This window comes from Culicoides brevitarsis, chromosome 2 (assembly GCF_036172545.1).
Source record: "Culicoides brevitarsis isolate CSIRO-B50_1 chromosome 2, AGI_CSIRO_Cbre_v1, whole genome shotgun sequence".
Lineage (NCBI taxonomy): Eukaryota > Metazoa > Arthropoda > Insecta > Diptera > Ceratopogonidae > Culicoides > Culicoides brevitarsis.
The window spans coordinates 1835834-1856965 of record NC_087086.1 but is presented as its reverse complement, the minus strand read 5'-3'; the positions used below and the strand labels follow the sequence as shown (position 1 = coordinate 1856965).

Sequence of the window (21132 nt, the reverse complement as noted above, 5' to 3'; positions counted from 1 at the left end):
AATAAACTCTTTAACTTACAAAATCTAAACTTCTGAACAATAATTTCAAAAGCTTCTCTTCTCTACCGTTTACTGTCACTCTTCTTCATCATATCTGACACGATTGATCGACATCAAAGTACTTACCAAAACATTACACGACACAAAAAAGTTACAATTAATTTCCTGATAAATTTTATGAACTTCCAATTAAATTCCGTTATCACGCTACTTACTATCAGGTAAGATTAAAAACATTTTTTGTACTCTTCGTTACTCATTCATTTGTTTTCAGTTGTGTTGTGTGCTGAAAACCCCTCATTACTCAATTGCTATCTTCCACACTTTTTATCAGTGTTGTTTTATTCGTGACCGTGAAAAAGTCGATTTTTATATTTCTAACGAGAAAAAGGCAAATATTTATTTTAAAATAAAACAAAAAACGTACAGAAGCGGCTCTTTAAAAAAATAAATTAAAATAAACAAAAACGAAACGCCATAAGATAAAATTGAAAAGTGAAAAAAATAAGTGATTGTTAAAAAATTTTCTATCATCGGAAAATGCTTGTAAGAAGATTTTTATTTATTTATTAAAAAGAACAAGGCAACTCCATTTAATAAAAAAAAATAGAAATAATAAAAAATATTTCCAAAGTATTTTTTCGTGTGAATTTTTGTTCGAAAATTCGAGTGAAGAGTCATCAATAAAGATTGTAGACAAAATATTTGAAGAAGTTTGATAAGAAATCGTGATAAGAGTTTTTTTTGGTAACAAACATACCTACATGTCAAACAACAATTGATATCACGATAAGATTGAGTAATGTTTGTTTGTGCTTTCTTACCTGAAATTGACAAATATTCGAAGTATTTGAGAATTTGTGATTTTTCTATCCTTATCTCTCATTTTGTGCACGTTTTCATTCAAGAATTGTCTCTTTAACAGCTCCATAATGGCGATTGGGTTTGGATTCGACCCGAGGAAAGTCAAAATTTGGAAAGTACCGTTATTTTTGCCGCCCAAATTGTTCACATCGATAAGAAGGGACTGATGTTAGTGAAGGATGACGACAAAAAAGAGCATTGGATCAAGCAAAAATGTGTTCTGAAGCCGTTGCATCAAAGTTCCTTGAATGAAGTTGATGACATGATATCATTAGGAGACCTTTCTGAGTTCAGCATTTTGAGAAATCTACATTTGCGGTATCAAAAAAAGAAAATTTATGTAAGAAAAATAATTTTTTATATACATTTTCATTTTTATTATATACAGAACGAACACTAAAAAGTCAAAAATAAAAAAAAAACATTAAAAAAAATATTTTAAAAAATAATTTAAAAAAAAAATATTAAAAAAATATATTTAAAAAAAAAATAAATTAAAAAATATAAAAAAATAAAAAAAATATTAAAAATATTTTCCTAATATTTTTTTTTAAATTTTTTAAATTTATTTTTTTTAATTTTTATTTTATTTTTTTTTATAAATATATTTTTTTTAAATATTTTTTTAAATATTTTTTTTTTTTTTTTTTAATTTATTTTTTTTTTTTAATTTTTTTGTCTCTTTTATTAATTATTATTTTTTTTTAGACTTACACAAGCTCGATGCTCATCGCGATCAATCCTTATGAGCAACTTCCGATCTACAGTCAAAAATATCTGAAGCTGTATCGAAATAAAGGCATTCACGATGAAATTCCTCATATTTTTGCAATTGGAAATTTGGCGTATAACCAAATGAGAAGCTCTCGGAAGAATCAAGCGATTGTAATTAGCGGAGAATCAGGCGCCGGCAAAACTGAAAGTACGAAACAAATTTTACAATTTTTAGCTTCTGTGAGCGGAAAAAATTCTTGGATTGAACAACAAGTAATTGAAGCGAATCCCATCATGGAAGCCTTTGGAAATGCAAAAACCGTGAGAAATGACAATTCTTCGCGGTTTGGGAAGTACATCGAAATTTACTTTGACACGAAAGGCGCAATTGTTGGAGCCAACATCGACCAATATCTGCTCGAAAAGTCAAGAATTGTCAGTCAATCCACGAATGAACGAAATTATCACATTTTTTACGCAATGTTAGCTGGCCTAAGTGTACCTGAGAAGAAAAAACTTGAACTTACCATCGCCCGAGATTATCATTATTTGATCCAAAATAACTTTTCAGCAGCTGCAGATCCAAAAAATCTTCAAGAATGGAAGAAATTTTTCAATGAAATCAAAATTGCCATGGAAACGTTGAATTTTCCTTCGACGATCGTTCAAGAAATCTTCAAAATTCTCGCTGCGTTGCTTCATTTGGGGAATTTAACTTTCAAGGATGTCATAATTCGCAACAATGACGGCGTCGAAATAGGAAGTCAGGAAATTTTGACGAGAGTTGCTCGGTTTTTGGGACTTCCTGTGGATGAAGTTGAGTTTGCCTTGACGTACAAGACAATTTACGTTCATGGAGAGAAAGTTATAATTCCTTTGTCACGAGATCAAGCCTTGGAGGGAAGAGATGCTTTTGTCAAAGCGATTTATGGAAAAATATTTCTTTTTGTCATTGAGATGATTAATAAGTCGACGTATCAGGAGCTTCGGAGGATAGAAAATGTACAAACTTTGGGGATTTTGGATATTTTTGGCTTTGAGAATTTCGAGACGAACAGTTTTGAGCAACTTTGCATCAATTATGCGAACGAAAGTCTTCAGCAATTTTTCGTTAGACACATTTTTAAGGTAATTTTTTTAAATTTTTACAATTTTTTAAGAAATTTTTATTTTAATTTACAAATTTTCAATTTTTACTAATTTTTGTTTTGAAAATCAATTTTATCATAAATTTTTTTCTCTAAAAATATTTTTTATAAAATTTTTGAATTTATTTTTCAAAATTTTTTGAAAATAATTTTTTTGAATTTTTTTTTTTTTTTTAATCCAAATTAAAAATAAAAAATTTCAAAAAATAAAAAAGTTAAAAATTTCATCAAATATTTCCGTTCTTGGTCTAATTTGATATATTTTTTAAAAAATTTTAATTTTTTTCAATTTTTAAAAAAAATTTATTGAAAATTGTATTTAAACATGGATTATTTTATCCAAAAGCATTATCATAAAAAATATAATTTATTTTTTTTTTAATTTTGATATTTTTTTTTGTGATTTTAACTTTTTTTCAATTTTAACTAAAATATTGTTAAATCAATTTTAAATGAACAAATATCTATGGTAAAAAATTGTTTGAATTTTGGCATTTTGTATGAAAAAAAAGTATTTGAAATTTTTTTTTCAGTTTTTTTTCAGTTTCAGAAATTTTGGATTTTATTTCTGATTTTTATTTGGAGCGGCCTTAATTATTATTAAAAATGTCATTAAAAATTCAAAAAATTTGTAAAAAAAAAAATAATTTTTCATTTTTTTCTTTTTTCAGCTCGAGCAACAAGAGTATTCAAGCGAGAAAATATCATGGCATCACATCGAATTCACCGATAATCAAGACATTCTCGAGCTAATTGGTCAAAAAAGCGTCAACATTTTCTCCCTAATCGACGAAGAAACACGTTTTCCTCAAGGAACTGACAAAACAATGCTCTCCAAACTCCATTCAACGCACGGAACGAAGACCCTTTACCTCAAACCAAAGTACGAAAACTCAAATCTCTTCGGAATTCATCATTTTGCGGGTCCCGTGTTTTACGATTCGAAAGGTTTTTTGGAGAAAAATCGAGATTCCTTCAGTATGGACTTGAAAGAAGTAATTTTCTTGTCAAGTAATCCGCTGTTGGTGACACTTTTCGAAGCAGATCGAAATATTGACTCAAATAAAAAGTCTTTGACACTTTCGACGCAATTCAGGAACTCTTTGGATACGTTACTGCGCACTTTGGGCGTTTGTGAGCCACTTTTTGTGCGATGTATCAAACCGAATGAATACAAAGCGAACAATTTCTTCGACAAAGAACTCGTTTTGAAGCAATTACGGTACTCGGGGATACTCGAAACAGCCAAAATACGCAAAGCTGGATACGGAATTCGACATTTTTATAAGGATTTTGTCGGTTTGTTCTCGTGTTTGTTGAATAAATCTGATGTAAAGACAGCTCGAGGCTCAGATCGACATAAATTGATATCAAAAGCGATCGTGGATTACGTTTTCAAAGACAAAAACATGCAAAATTCCGTTGAATATGGACAAACGAAGATCTTTCTCAAGGAATTTGTCGATTCGAAACTCATGGAAATGCGTGAAAAACTTTACGAACGCAGCGCAATCACGATTCAACGATTTTACCGACGAATTTTGTTCCAAAAATGGCTGAAAAAGCAACGAAAAGCAGCAATTACCATTCAACGAGCATGGCGTCGTCATCAAACAATCGCTAAAATCACCAACATCCAAAACGGCATCTACCGTTTGCAGTCTCTCATTAAGTCGCGCGAAGCAACACGACAATTTCGCATGCTTCGGATGCGTTTGGTGCACTTTCAATCGCACTGTCGTGGCTTTCTGACACGCAAAAATTTGCATAAACGCGTCGCCATTCAAGAAAATAAATTAAAACTCGAGCTCATTATTCAGCGGCGGAAGGACGAAGTTGATTTGCGGGAACGAGGCGAAGGCAAATGGCGTGAAATGGCGCAAGAAAAGTACTTGGCACGATTGAAATCCTTGAAGACGAAGGAGAAACGCGACGAAGAAAGCAAGAAAATGCGAGTAGAAGAGGAAATCAAAGTTGTTGATGATGAATTTAGCTTTTTGAATGGCATGGAGAAGGAAGTTTTCGTTCCTCAAAAGACAGAAAAGACCTTTAAAATAGAGAATTATACGCACAGTTACAAAGAAAAGGCGGAAAAAGACCCAAAATCGAGTCAAAAGAAGGAAAAAACGATAAAAGTTAAGAAAATGATGACATTTTTTGAAGAGCAAAGTAGATTGGTGAAAAAAATTCCCAACAAATTTCTGTCGAGACCTGTTAATACGTACGATTCAAGTAGATTATAAGTTCAAAAAAGTAATAAATTACGCTTAAAATTTTAAAAAATTCGTCTGTGATGTTTGAAGAAAATTTTTATTTGAGAAAAAAAAATTTAAAAAAAATCTTTCCTTACAAAAAATGTCTCATTAATTTTTTTCCTTTAAAAAATTTTTTTTAATTTTTTTGATTTAAATTTTTTTTAACCAAAAGGACATGAAATAAGAGAATATGACATTGTTTGTCTTGGTCAATCTTCTACTTGAAGTAAAAGTAAACAAAAATACTGTTGAAAACTGACATTGTTTTCTAATTAGCGGTAGTTTTATAACAGAGTCCGATAAGAACAGACGCATCGCTCCTGTATTAAATAAATTAAAAGGAAAAAATCAAAGTATGTTGTTTAAAAAGAAACTGCTGGATGAGCTCCACGGCTTAATGCCAATGCATCCGTTCACAATTGATGTTGCCATGTCGTGCTTTTTGAGTTACGTTGGTCGTTCAGGAAGCAGCAAAAAGAGGAGCTGCTAATGGAATAACAAGGAATGAGTTTGAATACGGAAACCGAAGACTTCATAGGGCTTTTAACACATCAGAGACCCTTAATGAAAATAATATTCGAAGAATTAAAGTAGCTTTGGCCAAAGGGCGAAAATGCTTTAAACCAATTTTTGGTCAAATCGAACAAGATTTAGGAAGATTTATCTAATGAACAGTTCTTTTAGACGTTTTCGCCAAATTATTCATTAACGAGAGGTTTAAAATTATTACTATTTAAAGTCATTTTTTTAAATTTTCATTAAAAAAATTTAATTGATAAAAAAAAAATCCTTCTTTACAAAAAATGCTTTTTTAAATATTTTTCCTTAAAAACTTTATTTAAAAAAAATTAAAAAATGTAATTTTTTTAAATGAAAAAAATTTTTTTTAAATGTTTAAAAATTTAAACAAAAAATAATTTATAATTATTTAATTTAATTTTCATTCATAAAATGTTTAAAAAAATTACTTTTTAAAAATTCATTATTTTATTTTTGAAAAAAAAAATCAAATTGATAAAAAAAAACAAAATTTGATGCCAAAAATTTAAAAATTTAAATTTATTTATATATTTAATAATTTTATTCTTTACATTAAATTGCAAAATTAGACTTTCTTAACAATTTGAACAACATCCTCATCGTTCAAAATATGATCAATTCCAACTTTTTGCGGTTGATGCTTCACGGAGGATCCCCAAACGAGCGCATATTTAAACTCTTTCGCAATAGATCGATGCAACTTGTTACAAAAATCAGTAATGCTCGTTCTTTCGCTGTGCAAAACAACCGGAGAACTATAATCAGGCAGCTGTCCTTTGGGCTTCGTATAAATCCGAACTAATTTCAAGTATTCCCACATAATTTCAAGCAAATCGTCAAAATTCCAATGATGATGTGCCGAAATGGGAACACAATGCGGGATTTTATAGATGACATCCAACTCCTCTATGCTGATCTGATCGATTTTATTCAAGACATAGATGCACGGAATATAGATCCGATTTCCTTCAATAACGTCAATCAAGTCATCCGAAGTTGCGTCGCATCGTAACGTAATGTCAGCATTGTGAATTTTATATTCGGACAAAATGGATTTGACCAAATCCAAATCTAACTCCGATTGACTGACAGTCATGTTCAAGTTCAAACCGCCTTTTTCCTTCTTCTTGAAATGAATATTCGGAGGTTTTTTGTTCAAACGCAAACCGAAACCTTCCAACTCGTGTTCAAGGAGTTTTTTGTGATGCCGGGCAAATATGAACGAACCTTTAAAAGTGCAAAACAATTTTTTTTTTATATTAAATTGATATAAAAATGGCTTCAAATTGAGGTTTGAGAACATCCAAAACCATGAAGATCAAGTTGCAAGTACGAGCAACGGCAATAACTTGTCTACCTCGACCTTTGCCATCTTTAGCGCCCTCTATGATTCCGGGCAAATCGAGTAATTGAATTTTTGCGCCTTTGTACTTGATGCAACCCGGTACAGTGGTTAAAGTTGTAAACTCATAGGCAGCTACTTCAGAGTATACGCCCGCTAAATTGGACAAGAGGGTCGATTTGCCCACACTTGGAAAGCCCACAAATCCAACACGGGAGTCCCCTGTCTTTGCAACTTCAAAGCCTTGTTCAGTAGCTGCGCCGCCTCCTTTTGGCGTAATAAGCTCTCGTCGCAATTTCGCCAAACGAGCCTTCAACAAACCCAAATGCCCGGCAGTTGCCTTGTTACGTTGGGTACGAGCCATTTCCGACTCGATTTGGGCGATCTTCTCCAATATTGTACTCATCTTGAATGAAAAAAGACTTTTAAGAAGTTAAATTGTAGCTAAAAGTCGCTGAAAAACTCGGAAAAATATTTGATGTTGTTGTGCAGAAAAAAACGTGTCAGATGGAATTGAAGGTTGTTAGTTCATAGGTACTTGAAGCTCGAACTCAAATCACAAAATATGTCAAAAAAAAATTTTAACTAATTTTTTATTAAAATAAACCAAAAATTTTTAATTTTAATAATTTTTAATGAATTTTTAACTTACTAAATACTTAAAAATTTTATTTTTAATTTAATTAAAAGCTTAATATTTATCAAATTCAAAGTTCGATATTGAAAATCTCAAGATTTGCAATCCCTCGGAACAGCTGTTGAAAAAATTTGCCCAATTCTAATTCAAATGCACACTTTTGTTATCAATTTCATTCGTCTCAGCGCACACTTTTAAAATAAATTAATGTCAAGAAGTAAAAATTGAAAACAATCGCATAAAAATTTCGATTAACAAAAGAAATCCTTTAGGAAACACATTAAAAAATGATGGATGACAAAGATGAAGAAGCTGCTAATTTGGTAAGTGCTTTGAAAAAATCATTCTCACTTCCAATTTTTCAAAAAATTAAATTTTTGAATTTTTTTTTCAATTTTGCTCTAATTTTTATTACTTTTTTTTCGGATCTCAGAAAAAAGAATTTGTCTGGATGCTGAGGAAACAAGTGCACAAGGAATTGAAAAGGATCCATTCAATTTTAGTGGTAAGTTTATCAATTATTCAGGATTATTTATTTCTGGAAAAGCGAAATAATCGATATCCTTCGCTTTTTGTGTGACGTCACGAAAGTCATATGACTTCCAAAGTTAATTTTTCTCGTCATTTTAGGAGTGTGCTCATCGATTCCCTGTGCCGTTGTACAACAACGAAGGCAAGAAGCAGGACAAATTCGTATTGACGACGCCGCCCGAGCAACTTAAATGCATCGTCACGCTAACAGGCGACTCGATAACGCATGCTGTGAGTATTTTTCCATGATTTTTTTTACCGCATTTCGAGGAAATTTTTTTTTGTTGATTTTTTTAATTTTTTTGCTTGGTTTGAATTAATTGGAATAGATTACTTACCTTTTTTTGTGTAATTTTCAGGATATAAACTTCAAAGTACAACGTCAACAAACGCAAGTACAACGAACGAGCATCACGCAAGACTCTCCATGGAAGTTGCAACAAGTGCAAGATGCCGCAAATCATCTTCAAACGGCGATTTATCACATCGACGACGTCGACAGCTCCTACAAATTCAAGTCTTCGGACGAAGTAATGCACATCCTCAAACTCATTCTGAATGCGCTTCAACGGGGACGAACAGCTCTCGTTTTGCCACGCAAAAAACCCATTGACGAGCTCATGAAAAGTCGCAACATGAAATCCCTGTCGCCCAATTTGCCCGAAGATCTCGCCATCAGTTTCTACATCCAGAGTCACAAGCTCATCTTTGCCGCCTATCAACTCACGAATGTCCAAGGCACGATGAAATTCGAAAAATGGCAGGCAGAGTGTTCCGTTCCGTGGTTGAATGAAGTTCTCGTACTTTTTACCGTCGCCCTGCAACTGTGTCAACAACTCAAGGACAAAGTGAGCGTTTTTGCGCAATACAAAGACTTTAATGTCGAACACATTCCCTCGTCGGAAGTAACTCCGACCGCTGCAACCCCGACTTAAGAGTTTCAATGAAGAAAAATAGGAAAAACTGCCTCAAAAATATTAAAAAGAAACAATTCAAAGCATTAAAGATCACAGGTAAACATTTACACAACGTCGGATTTTTGATGCCTTACAAATTATTTCGAGAGCAATTACACGTAGAAAGATCGCCATAGTAGAAAAGATCTAAAAAAGCACAGAAAAATACAGGACAGAACCTTATTTTAAATGAAAAGTCGTGTGTTTACTTAATTTTTGCCTTAAAAATTAATTATTTTAAAATATTTTTCGAAATTATTTGTTCTTTAAAAAATTAAAAAAAATTATTTTTCAAGAAATTCAAAAAAAAAAATAAAAATTTATTTTTCAAAAAATTAAAAAAAAAATAAAATTTTATTTTTCAAAAAATTTAAAAAAAAAAAATTTTAAAAAAATTCAAAAAAAAAAAAAAAATTAAAAATTTTATTTTTCAAAAAATTTACAAAAAAAAAATTAAAATTTTATTTTTCAAAAAATAAAAAAAAAATTAAAAATTTTATTTATTTAATTTTTTTTATAAAATTTATATACTTTATTCTATTTCATGAAATTCTGAAAAAAAAAATATATTTTTTAATAAAAATCGAAAACTGTTGAAAAATTAAGTAAACACAACGCACGTGAATTCAAGTATAAAATACTTTAAAAATTGAGTCAATTTAAGAAACATATAAAAAAATTTAAATTAGCTTCTTTGGTTTATTTTTAACCGTCCATTTGCCATAAAATTTATTAAATTTAAATAAAAAAGCTTCAATTTTCCATTTTTCTTGAAAAAAAAAAAATATAAAAATTGCTCTAAATGGAAATTTTTTCATAGAAAAAAATTTAGATGGCTTCGATTATTTTTTCCAAATTTAAAAAAAAAATTTAGCTCGTGTTAAAAAATTATTATAAAATAAAAAAAAAATTAATCGACAATAACACTATATCGTGGTTACTTCGCATCTACTATATATACCTACTATATTATTAAACTTTAGTCACATTTAACATAAATTTAAAGAAAAATAAATAAAAATCACGTCTCGTCACGTATTTACATTGAATTGGTATTGTATAAGTGAACATATGAATAAATAAAGATATGAAAAGAAATAATTATTATGATTAAATTATGATACCTACTTATAAAAAAAAAGATAATTAAAAAAAGTGAATAAAAATTATCAATAACTAGCATGTAAATTTAACTGTTATTATGATGTTGATGTGTTTCGAAACGAAAAAAAAGAAAAATAAACAAAATAATTATTAAAAGTGATTTTTGTGATTCCTTTTTTTGAGTTGCGAAGGTTCCGCAAGGAGAAGTTATCGAATTACGCGAAGAGGAAATGAGATGAAGAAGGTCAGTGATGACAAATTTAAGTTAATAAGGTAAAGGTAATGAAAATTTCTTAAAAAAATTTTCAATTTAATCATTAAAATTTGAAAAATTAAAAAAAAAATTTGAAACATTTGATGAGAAGATTAAAATTCGAAGAAAAAAATAAATTTTAATTACTGAAAAAAAAATTAAAATTTTTGGTAAAAATCTTTAAATGGTTCATAAAAATTAAAATAATATCAAAAAAATAAATTTTTCGTATTTAAAAAAAATTATAATTTTTTATAAAATAATTTTTATTGATTTTATTGAAACATTTAATTTGAAGATGTGAATTTTAAAAATAAATTAAATTCTAATGAATAAAAAAAAATTAAAAAGTTAAAAATAATTATTAAAAATATTTTAAAATAATTTTTTTTTTATTAAAAAAAATTAAATGAATTTCACTTTTATAAAATATTTTTTTTTTAAATAATTTTCCAAAACAAAAATAAATTTAGTTCATTTAATTTTATTTTTTATTTAATTTTTAAATTTTTATTATTTTATTTTATTTTTATTTATTTTTTTGAAACATTTAATTTAAATTTGAAAAAAATTAAAAAAAAAAATGTTAAAAATCATATAATTCAGCAAAATAAGAAATAATAATTTTCTCGTATTAAATATAAAATAAATTTTTAAATTATAAAAAAAATGTGAAAAATATTTTTAGATTTTAATTTAATTTTAATTAATTAATTATTTAATTTTTTTATTATATTAATTTATTTTTATTATTTTTTTTTAATATTAAAAGCATTTTTCTCAAATTTTCTCGAAACACGATGACATAAAATATTTTTTAAAAATTTTAACGATTAAAATCCATAAAATTGCAATTCAAATTCCAAACTATATCATTACTTTTCATTAAAACCCAATAAAAACTTAGATAATCTTAATGGATTTTACATCGTAAACCTTGACATCGAATTTTCGTGTCATTTCGTATTCATCCTCAGAACAAACAAAACAAGAAAAAATGAAATTTTCCGTAATTTTTTTATTAATTTCAACTGCTTACCTTAACTTCAGTTCCTCCTCGTTGAACGAAAGTTTCCTCGACTACTCCGTGTACGAGCTTGTAACGTTTCGTGCTGATTACATGAATTTCGTGGATGCCATTGAAAAAATCATCAGTTCGACCCAACCTGACATCATCAATCTCATTTCGGTCGTTCATCCGCAAAAACATCTCGAACTCGGAACCTCCAAAATGGTTTCTCGTTTACTGAAGCAACTTCCGTTGGATGTGAAATATCGCGTGCAGGACTTCAACCATTTGAGTTATGAGCCCTCTGCGGCTTGGGCAGCAATTCGCCCGCGTTTTTACAACGTAATTTTCCTGAACTACTACGAGGAATTCGAACAGGAGCTTTTGCCGCACTTTCAGAAGAACGTTTTCGACCATCGCGGCTACTACATCGTCGTTTTAGCTGACACGAAGAACTGGCAACCGGCAGATTTGAAACGTTTGATGGAAGCATTTTGGCGTCTTTATGTCATAAATGTGAATATTATGCTGCGAGATGTTGATGGAGTGATTTTGAGTATGACTTATTTCCCGTATGGCGAAGGATATTGCGAAAAAGTGTCGCCTGTCGTCACAAACAAGTACATCGACGGGCATTTCGAGCATTCGGATCATTTTCCATGGAAAATTCACGATTTTCATGGATGTCCCTTGATGGTAGGTACCACGCATGGGCCTCCCTTCGTAATTTACGTCAACGAATCGTACGTCACGGGCATCGAAGGCATCATTTTGAACATGTTGTCTCAAAAAGTGTTGAATTTCAAGCCAACTTTTATCCCAACTGACGATTTGGAGCGTCAAGGAGACATTTATCCCAACGGATCGATCACGGGAGGTCTTGGAATGTTATGGCATGAGACTGTGAACTTCACAATTGGCTTTTACAGCATCCGCGCGGATTATTTGGAGCATTTTGACTTGACATTCGCAGTTTTTGCGACGAAACTTCAATTTTTGGCAACTCTCGAGGAAGAACATACCGACTCCGCTTCCTATATTTGGTTGGCTTTTCATAATTGTGTGTGGTTGGGCATCGGAGTCTCTTTGGGAGTTGGAGTTTTGATCATTTTGATGGTCAATAGACATCCTCGAGCAGTTCGAGACTTTGTAATTGGCAAAAATGTTCATTCCCCGACCCTGAATATGGCTTCGATCATCTTTGGCAATCCCGTTATAACGAAATTACCGCAAGGAAACTTCGCGAGAACGCTTCTCATCTATTTTTTCTTCTTCACACTCGTTCTTCGTACGGGATATCTGTCGTCCTTGTACGAAATTGCTCAACGCGAACCTCGTTACGTCGTCTCGTTTCAAGAAATGTTGAAACAAAATTTCAGTTTTTACGCTGCTCCCATCTTAAAGCATTACGTGGACTCTGTCGATGCACTTCATGACAAAATTCACTACATTACGCCGAACGAAGACGAATACAATCGTGTCACGAGCGGAACACTCACGCCGGGCAGCAGAGAAACCATGTTGTCGAGCCAATATCACATTTTTTACATGAATCGCATGGGAAAACGAAAAAAATTGCTGAGACCAATTAAGGATGACTTGGCGTTGGTTAGTTTGGGAATTTGTTTGCCCAAACAGAGTTTATTGACGCGCGTTTTTAACGAATATATCTTGCAAATTTCCGCAACGGGACTCGGATATTACAGCATGAAGCGATATTACGACAGAGATTATTTGGCAGCCAATAAAGATCCGCGGGAACCGAAGCAAACAACGTTGAAGGATATTTTGGGGATATTTCAGTTGCTCGTTGCAGGCTGGATTGTGTCGATTGTCGCTTTTGTAGCGGAAATTTTGTATCACAAATACTTGAGACGTGTGAGAATTCGATTTGTGTAGGTTCGGTTATTGAACTTTTCGGATTTTTGCGTCATTTGCATTCCAAAAACCTGAAAAAAATATTCGAGATGTTTATTTTTGTCTAAAAGATATTCATCAAATTAATTAAAAAAAATTAAAATTGCAAAAATGCAAGATTCGAAGAAAAAAATTGACATGAAAAAGCATTTAAAACTTAAAAAATTAAAATTAATTTTAAAAATTTAAAAAAAGAATTATAAAAAAAAAATTTTCTTAACAAATTTAAACTATTAAATTTTAATTTTATTTGAAAAGTTTTGAAATTTACTTAGAAAAATTTATTTATTAAAAAAAATTAAAAAAAAAATCATTTAAAAAATTGAAAAAAAAAATTAATTTTAAAAAATTTTGAAAAAAAAAATTTTTTTTTCTCGTTAGAATAAAGGAGAAACATTTTTTTTTCGAAAAAAAAAATTAAAAAAAATTAAATTTTTTTAAAAAAAATTAAATTTTAATTTAAAAAATAATATTTAAAAAAAAATTTAAAGAAAAATAATTTAAAAAAAAATTAATAATTTAAAATTTTAATATGAAAAGTATTTTTTTGACATAAATTTGGTTTTTGTAAAGAAATTTTGATTTTTTTTTTAATCTTTGCAATCAAAAAGAAAAAAATATTTGAAAGCACTTGAAAATAAAATTTCATGTCATTTAAAACTCAAAAAATTAAAAATTGTCTATCAAGGTTCACAAAAATGAAATTACGTAACCAAAACATTACAATCCTTTTATATCAAAAAACACAATATTGCTCGCACATGAAACCAAAAGAAACTGTTAACCGGCTAATTTTTTTCCTGCATCTCCGACCTTGCATCATTTTGCTCGACTTGACGTTCCCTTTCATTTTTCGTCTTGCGCACACATGTTTTAATGACTCAAAAAAAAAATGAAATTCAAACTAATTGATTGATTCAGCATTAATGTTGGTATATAATTTCATCATCGTGCCAACGAACCACAAATACCTTTTTTTCGCTGCTTAACTGATATCACCCTTTTCTCAATGCCTGCGCGCAAGTCTTACGAAAGTCACGGTCACACTTCTTGCGATCGTGTATGGGCAATCAAGCTGTAATCTCGCATTTGTTTTATGCACCACATGAAATTACGGTGTTAATGAATTTCAAATTGTTTTATTTTTTGTGTTTTATTAATTCGAACATTTTCAATGTCGCCAAAACGAGTAGCAACAACAACAACAGCAAGAGAAATAAAAAACAAAAATACGAAAAAGTAAGAGACAAAAGATGCTGTGAAATGACATATGTAAGCGCTTTTTAACTTTTTTAAGAATTTTAGATTAGATATATCAATAATATTTAAAAAAAAAATTGAAAAAGAAAAAATTATTTTTTAATTTTACCTAATTTTAAAAAATATAATTTTTATTTAAAAAATAATTTTTTAATTTTAATTCTATAAAAATTAATTTTTAAAAACTTTTAAGAAAAAAAATAATTTTTTTAATTTTAATTTTAAAAATTAATTTTTAAAAATTTTTGAGAAAAAAAAAATAATTTTTTATTTTTAATTTTTAAAAGTATAGTTTTAATATTTTATTTTAAATTAATAATTTTTTTAATTTTAGTTTTAAAAATTAAATATTTTTTATTTTAAATAATAATTTTTTAATTTTAATTTTATAAAAATTAATTTTTAAAAATTTTTGAGAAAAAAAATAATTTTTTATTTTTAATTTTGTAAAATATGGTTTTAATTTAAATAAATATTTTTATTTTAAAATAATATTTTTTTAATTTTATGAAAATTAATTTTTAAAAAATTAAAAAAAAATATATTAGGTAATTAAAAAAATTTTTAATTTATATAATAAAAAAAATAATTTAATTTTTTTTATTTTAATTTTAAATTTTAATTTTGTAAAATTTTGATACATTTTCAATAAAAAAATAAAATAAAAATAATAATATCCTTCTCTAAATATTATAATAAAAGAAAAATATTAAACTAAAAAAAATTATTAAAATAAAAATAATTATTAAAATAAAAAAATATTAATTTATTATCAAAATCTAAAAATTGATGTTTTTCTTTGAAATTTTTACTTTTTCTTTTCATGACAGACGAAATCTCTTAAAAATCTTTTTTTTTTGCCAAAAAATCTTTTCAACTTTAAACTCTATGACTCAATGTATCCACAATCATTGGATCGATGATCATCTGTAGCAATATTGTTGCCCATAAATATTACGCTGACAACGACACGACCCGATGACGATGTTACACGCTGTTGCTTTATCTGCATGAACAAATAACGAAATGCGAATAGCAAATAAAACAAAGACACAAAAAAATAAGATTTTGAAAATAAAAAAATAACATTTTTTTCTGAGCCGGTCCAACAAGTTTCTTACGAACTTTTTTTGGTCTTTTTTCCTCCTAAACACACACGCGAGTATGTCATATGTGACATAATGACCATACTTACGTCGTCTACTAATGGAATTGAATTTTTGATAGTGCGACACTGAAAGGGAAGAGAAACAACGCTCACGGTTTTTCGTCGTCGGTGAACGTCGATCGCAGTCGACGTCATTCCTTGTGCTTCGTAGCTTGCAGAAATTGGGATCGTTGGTCAGTTTACCCGCGACTTCCTCGGTAATCGCGTCGTCATTTTCGCGTCTCGCCTTCAAATTGCAACGTTAAATCAGCAAAAGAAGAACAATAAAAACGAAATAAATTGCATTAAACTGCTGACAGAACTGCAAAATTAAACACTTTTGATACCGCGCAAATAAAAGAAAAAAATTGATTGATCAGCATTGAAATTTCAATATATAAAATAATAACTGAACAACGTCAATGCAAATCACATTGAGTTGCAAATAAAACGTTCTTTTGTCCAAAAAAACACATTGAACTTGAAGAAACGCAACAAAAAAACTTCGAGTAGTGAAAGCATCGCGCAGTTGGCGACTTGAATGCGTCTCTAACGATTTTGTGATGAAATAAGTTTATCTCTTTTTTTATTGAATTGAGGTGCCTCCGTAGATTGAGCAATCTAACGAAAAAAAAAAATAATAAATTTAAAATTCAAAAGACACGTTTTTGTTACAAAATTGGACCATGAGTGAAACGATTCTTATCACAGGTGTGTTAAAATGTGCATTTTTTAGATAAAAATTTGGTCAAGGAGAGTGAAAAGGTTTAAAATTTAGAAAAAAAAAATTAAAGAAAAAAATTTCGTTGGAATTTGTGCAAAAAATGCATTTCTAAGCAATTTTTTATTCAAATATCGATTTTTTGCATATATTTATTTTTTTTTAAATTTAGATGTTAAATTTTTTTAGAAGATTCTCGATATTCGAATATTCAATGAAAAATTTTTAGATTAAAATAATAAAAAAAATAATTTACTTTCGTTTTTTTTACCAAATGAAAATAAAATTTTAAACAACCTTTATTACGAAATTTTATATTTTTGAATACGTATCAATTTTTTTATTTATTATGATATTCATTTTTAAACAAAAAATAATCTTTTTAAACATTTTTGAATAATTTTTATTTTTTCTTATATTTTTTTCAAATACCTTTTTTCATATATTTTTACGGTTCTTGTGAAATTTCAATTTTCGCCGTATTTTTAAACAATTTTTATTTCTATTATTGTCCTTTAAAATTTTTTTACCATTTTATAAAAAATATTTTATTATATTTTCGTGATTTAAATAATATTTTAACTTATTTACAGATTTTGTAAAATATTTTTTTTTAATTTCGAAAATTTTAAAACTTCATAAACTTCATTTTTTTAAAAAACAAATTTAAAATTTAAATTTAATTTTTTAAAATTTAAATTAACAAATTTTAAAATTTTTTATTTAAATTTTTTTTTATTTTTTCTGAATTTTTTATTAAAAATTTTTGAAATATTTTTATTATTAATTTTTTTTTTAATTTTTTATTATTATTTTTTTTTAAATTTTTTTTATTATTTTTTTTTAAATTTTTTATTTAATTTTTTTACTAAAATTCCTTCATTAATTTTTTCAATAGGCGGATCTGGTTGTTTGGGTCAACAAATCATCAAACACTTGCAAGAGCACGACACAGACTCGCAAATTCAGGAGATTCGTGTTTTGGATTTGGTGCCATACGAAAACAGTTTGGGCTACAAAGAGCGAATTCCCGTAAAAGGCTTCGTTGGCGACGTTACTGTCGTTGATTCGACCCTCAGAGACGTTTTCAAAGATGTCGATGTCGTGTTTCATTGCGCCGCCTTCATTTCGCTGAGTTTTCCGCCCAAACAGGATCAACTGGAAAAGGTCAATGTCGAAGGAACGCAAAATGTCGTGAATTTGTGCGTGGAAAATAACGTCAAATATTTAATCCATACGAGCGATATTTTTGTCACGTTGGTACCATTCACGAAATTGGGCATGTTTGGAGCTGTCGTCAACGAAACAGAATCAAAAACGAAAATGCCAACGACTGATGATCAATTTTTGATTCCGGGATATCCGCCATCGAAGTTGAGAGGGGAAAAAGTTGTCTTGGAAGCGAATGGAATGCAGTTGAAAAATGGAAAAGGTAATTTTTACCTGAATTTTCAACAAAAATCTCATAAAAAAATAATTTTTGAAACTTTTTTTTGTAGATATCTTAAAAACTGTCGCCCTTCGCTTCCCTCTGATGTACGGCGAAGGCGATCGTCATTGCGTGAGTAAACTTATCGAAGTTTCTGAACGTTGGAATGGTCAAATTCCAAAAATTGCGGGCGATGGAGGCAAACATCAATTAATCTATGCAGGTAAATTTCAACAAAAATTTCCAAAAAAATAATTTTAATGCGAATTTTTGTCACAGGAAATGCCGCTTGGGGTCACATTTGCGCCAAAAACACTCTGAAAAACGATCCAAAGCGAATTGCAGGCCTTCCCGTGTCGTTAACTGATGAATCTCCCATTTACGATATTACGCGTTTCACGAATTTGATGTTGACACGTAACTCGGAGGTGTTTAAAGTTCGTCCCTCATCATGGAAAGTCCCGTTTTTGTTGTCATTCATCTTGGCACTCATCTTTGAGTTCTTTTTCGGGATCCTTCACAAAGTCACGGGATGTAGATTGGAGTATTCTCCCAAAAGTATGGTTTCGTATTGTGGTTCGCTGACGTTATGGTAAGAAAATTTCCTAAAAATTTGAGAAATTTTAATAATTTTTGAAAATGTAACAAAAATTTTTCAAAAAAAAATTAATTTTTAATTTCAATTTAGAAAAAATATTTAAAAAAATTTTAAAAAAATTTAAAAAAAATTTTTTTAAGAAAAATTTTTTTTAAAAAAAAAATTGATTTTTTAAGGAAAATTTTATTTAAAAAAAATAATTTTTAAAAAAAAATAAAAAAAATTTAATTTTTTTAAAAAAAAAAATTTTTTTTAAGAAAAATTTTAATTTAAAAAAAAAATTTAATTTTTTTAAAAAATTTTAATTTTTTAAGAAAAATTTTAATTCAAAATTGTAAGCGAAATTTGAAACTTTTGAGTAATTTTTCAATTTTAAAAAATTTAAAATTTTTTTTTATCAAATTTTGAGTTTATGTCACAAAATTAGTAAAATTTATCTAAAAATGATAAAGCTGAAAATTTTTAAAAACAAAAATTTGACTTTTTGTGACAATTTTCTAAAATTTCTCAAAATTTCATTATCAAAATCTATTAAAACCCATGAAAATTTCTTTCAAAATTTTATTTTAGGTCACGATTACGTGCTTCAATCCAAATGAACTACGATCCGTTATACACGCCCGAAGAATCTTGGAAGCGCAGCGCTAAATGGTACGAAAAATGGTACTTAGAGGAGTTCAAAAATAAGAAAAAAGACACTTGAATGACGATTTTTTATGTTTTTCGTATTATATTGAGGGTCTGTTATAAATAAATATATAGAATTATTTAAAAAACTAACTTTTTCATCACTTTTTTGCGGAAAATATCGAACTAAAGAACGACGAAAGCCCATCTTGCTGGCTCAATGCGTCTTTTTCCGTATATTGACGCACTTTTTTACGATCGGCGATTGTTACTCCGTCTCTCGCGCACTTTCCTTCGTTCAATATTCGATCGGAAATTCTTTTTAGCTGGATTTGCATCAGTTGTTTATCCATCACAGGCACAATTAAGTTGAATTTGTCGATTTTTTTGTTGATGTTTGTTACTGATTCTTCGTGTTTTTGAAGAATTTCATCCCAAAAGTCGATTTCTTCCTTCGTTAAAGGTAATTTTCCTACAAAAGCTCGTTCGTAGGCTAAACTTTGCTTCAGTTCAGCGATTTCTTCGTTGATTTCCTTCTGTAACATGATCCATTCAGGCACAAAACCGTTATCCATGAGGATTTTATTGAGTTTGTGTGTTGTAAAATCTACATAGGGGTTCTGACTTTGAACATTATCCAAGGGTTTTCCGACTCCTTTTAAATTTTGAAAGTCCCCGCGTGACATCGCTTCTTGAATTAAATCTTCAACGACACGATCGAAGCCATATTTCGTCTTTATCGCGTGTTTTTTGTAAAATTCTCCCTTTTTGACTACCGCACCTTCCGTTGCTTGAGCTTTTTGAACGCGAAATTCCAAAACTCTGCCTTGCGCTTTCACCGCTTTGTATTGCTGATATTGTCGTTCACGTTGTGCGAGAGTTCCCGAGCCAATTCCTTCGTAACTTAAATACTGACGATGCTGCGGCGCCGTGTGACGAATGTCAAACCCCTTCGAACGTTCAGTTAAATCTTCGAAAATACCGCGACGAGCCTTTGCGAATTTTCCTTGAAGGATTTTGAAGGCTTGATCGACTTCTTGGAAGCGTTCTTGGTTGGCTTCAGCATGCCCGCTGTCAGGATGGAGCTTTTTCACGAGCGAAATGTAGGCATTGCGAACGGTATTTTGATCGGAAAACTCATCAACTCCCAAAATTTGATAACATTGCTGCGAGAAAAATGAAGAAAATCATGAAAAATTTTGAAAAAATGAAGAAAAATTGAACTTACCTCATAAATTTCAGCTTTTGTCGCGAGATTTCGAACTAAAATACGTCGAGAGTCTATTAATGCGATGTTCAGGAGACGACATCTTATGTCCATTACCTAATCAGAAGAGTTTAAAGTACGTTTTTAATTGAAAATATTGAATGTCACTTCAGATTTTTTACTTTTTTCACAAGAAATCTCGTTTTGGAACAAAATTTTACAGCTGAAACAGTTGAAAGTTCGTTTAAAATCCAAAAAATGATGAAAAATTGTCTCTTACTTACACTTTTCGAAGATTCAAATCAAAACAATAACAAAAATTCTGTCAAGTGACGTTATAAGGCCGCTCCAATTTTTTTTGAACTTTTTGTCATATGCCCCATTTCAAAAGTCGAAAATCCAAAAAATAAAAAAATTGTTAAAAATATTATTAAAAATAACCGTTTTTTTCAAATTTTAAAATTTTCAAATTTTTTAAAAATTTTAAATTTTAAGGATTTTATGAAGAATAATTTTTCAAAAAAAAAATTAATTTCAAAAATATTTTCAAAAAAATTATTTTCAAAAATATTTTCAAAAAAAATGTTTTCAAAAAAATTAATTTTCAAAAATATTTTCAAAAAAAATATTTTCAAAAATATTTTCAAAAATTTTGAAAAAAAATATTTTTAAAAATATATTAAAAAAATTTTTTTTTTAAAAATATTTTTCAAAATTTTTTGGCAGTAATTTTTATGAAATTTTTAACTTGAAGTACTCTGAGATCAATTGAAAAATATCAACTTTTGACATTTTGTATGAAAAAGTATTTCAAAAAAAAATTTAAAATTATTTTTGCCTTATTTTAAAAAAAAAGTTCGAAAAAAATTTGGA

At 28.8% G+C, this 21132-nt stretch overlaps 6 protein-coding genes across 7 annotated transcripts; 4 read left to right on the top strand and 2 right to left on the bottom strand.

Annotated features, from left to right (window-relative positions):
- Positions 1-426: 426 nt before the first annotated feature.
- LOC134831370 (unconventional myosin-VIIa-like) lies at positions 427-4987 on the top strand. The gene is made up of 4 exons (XM_063845090.1): positions 427-546; positions 926-1204; positions 1573-2706; positions 3398-4987. The coding sequence occupies exons 1-4, from the start codon at positions 541-543 to the stop codon at positions 4967-4969; spliced, it is 2991 nt and encodes a 996-aa protein (XP_063701160.1). The 5' UTR covers positions 427-540; the 3' UTR covers positions 4970-4987.
- A 1011-nt stretch (positions 4988-5998) lies between these two features.
- Positions 5999-7376, bottom strand: LOC134832464 (GTP-binding protein 128up). The gene is made up of 2 exons (XM_063846487.1): positions 6813-7376; positions 5999-6733 (listed from the first exon to the last, which is right to left on the bottom strand). Exons 1-2 carry the CDS (start codon positions 7267-7269, stop codon positions 6087-6089), a joined length of 1104 nt encoding a protein of 367 aa, XP_063702557.1. The 5' UTR covers positions 7270-7376; the 3' UTR covers positions 5999-6086.
- A 325-nt stretch (positions 7377-7701) lies between these two features.
- Positions 7702-9277, top strand: LOC134831063 (protein rogdi). Its single transcript, XM_063844705.1, has 4 exons — positions 7702-7823; positions 7934-8005; positions 8131-8262; positions 8391-9277. The coding sequence occupies exons 1-4, from the start codon at positions 7788-7790 to the stop codon at positions 8964-8966; spliced, it is 816 nt and encodes a 271-aa protein (XP_063700775.1). The 5' UTR covers positions 7702-7787; the 3' UTR covers positions 8967-9277.
- A 2064-nt stretch (positions 9278-11341) lies between these two features.
- Positions 11342-13252, top strand: LOC134832569 (uncharacterized). The gene has a single exon (XM_063846632.1). The coding sequence runs from the start codon at positions 11342-11344 to the stop codon at positions 13250-13252; it is 1911 nt and encodes a 636-aa protein (XP_063702702.1).
- Positions 13253-15888: 2636 nt separating this feature from the next.
- Positions 15889-19212, top strand: LOC134829891 (3 beta-hydroxysteroid dehydrogenase/Delta 5-->4-isomerase type 1). Its single transcript, XM_063843184.1, has 5 exons — positions 15889-16388; positions 17297-17830; positions 17898-18050; positions 18107-18419; positions 18996-19212. The coding sequence occupies exons 1-5, from the start codon at positions 16364-16366 to the stop codon at positions 19126-19128; spliced, it is 1158 nt and encodes a 385-aa protein (XP_063699254.1). The 5' UTR covers positions 15889-16363; the 3' UTR covers positions 19129-19212.
- Positions 19137-20522, bottom strand: LOC134829892 (dnaJ homolog subfamily C member 28). Of its 2 annotated transcripts, XM_063843185.1 has the most exons (3): positions 20451-20522; positions 20281-20376; positions 19137-20218 (listed from the first exon to the last, which is right to left on the bottom strand). In XM_063843185.1, exons 2-3 carry the CDS (start codon positions 20371-20373, stop codon positions 19214-19216), a joined length of 1098 nt encoding a protein of 365 aa, XP_063699255.1. In that variant the 5' UTR covers positions 20374-20376; positions 20451-20522; the 3' UTR covers positions 19137-19213. The 2 variants fall into 2 exon arrangements, with proteins under 2 accessions (XP_063699255.1, XP_063699256.1); XM_063843186.1 differs by having other exon boundaries at positions 20281-20511.
- Between the last annotated feature and the right edge of the window lie 610 nt (positions 20523-21132).

Coding starts and splice junctions, on each gene's coding strand:
- LOC134831063 (XM_063844705.1), top strand. CDS start 7,788: ATGATGGATGACAAAGATGAAGAAGCTGCTAATTTG. Junction 7,824..7,933: donor ATGAAGAAGCTGCTAATTTG/GTAAGTGCTTTG, acceptor TTCGGATCTCAG/AAAAAAGAATTTGTCTGGAT. Junction 8,006..8,130: donor GGATCCATTCAATTTTAGTG/GTAAGTTTATCA, acceptor TCGTCATTTTAG/GAGTGTGCTCATCGATTCCC.
- LOC134832569 (XM_063846632.1), top strand. CDS start 11,342: ATGAAATTTTCCGTAATTTTTTTATTAATTTCAACTGCTTACCTTAAC.
- LOC134832464 (XM_063846487.1), bottom strand. CDS start 7,269: ATGAGTACAATATTGGAGAAGATCGCCCAAATCGAGTCGGAAATGGCT. Junction 6,734..6,812: donor GGTTTTGGATGTTCTCAAAC/CTCAATTTGAAG, acceptor CGTTCATATTTG/CCCGGCATCACAAAAAACTC.
- LOC134829892 (XM_063843185.1), bottom strand. CDS start 20,373: ATGGACATAAGATGTCGTCTCCTGAACATCGCATTAATAGACTCTCGA. Junction 20,219..20,280: donor CAAAAGCTGAAATTTATGAG/GTAAGTTCAATT, acceptor TTTTTCTCGCAG/CAATGTTATCAAATTTTGGG.
- LOC134829891 (XM_063843184.1), top strand. CDS start 16,364: ATGAGTGAAACGATTCTTATCACAG. Junction 16,389..17,296: donor TGAAACGATTCTTATCACAG/GTGTGTTAAAAT, acceptor TTTTTTCAATAG/GCGGATCTGGTTGTTTGGGT. Junction 18,420..18,995: donor TGTGGTTCGCTGACGTTATG/GTAAGAAAATTT, acceptor ATTTTATTTTAG/GTCACGATTACGTGCTTCAA.
- LOC134831370 (XM_063845090.1), top strand. Junction 1,205..1,572: donor ATCAAAAAAAGAAAATTTAT/GTAAGAAAAATA, acceptor ATTTTTTTTTAG/ACTTACACAAGCTCGATGCT. Junction 2,707..3,397: donor TCGTTAGACACATTTTTAAG/GTAATTTTTTTA, acceptor TTCTTTTTTCAG/CTCGAGCAACAAGAGTATTC.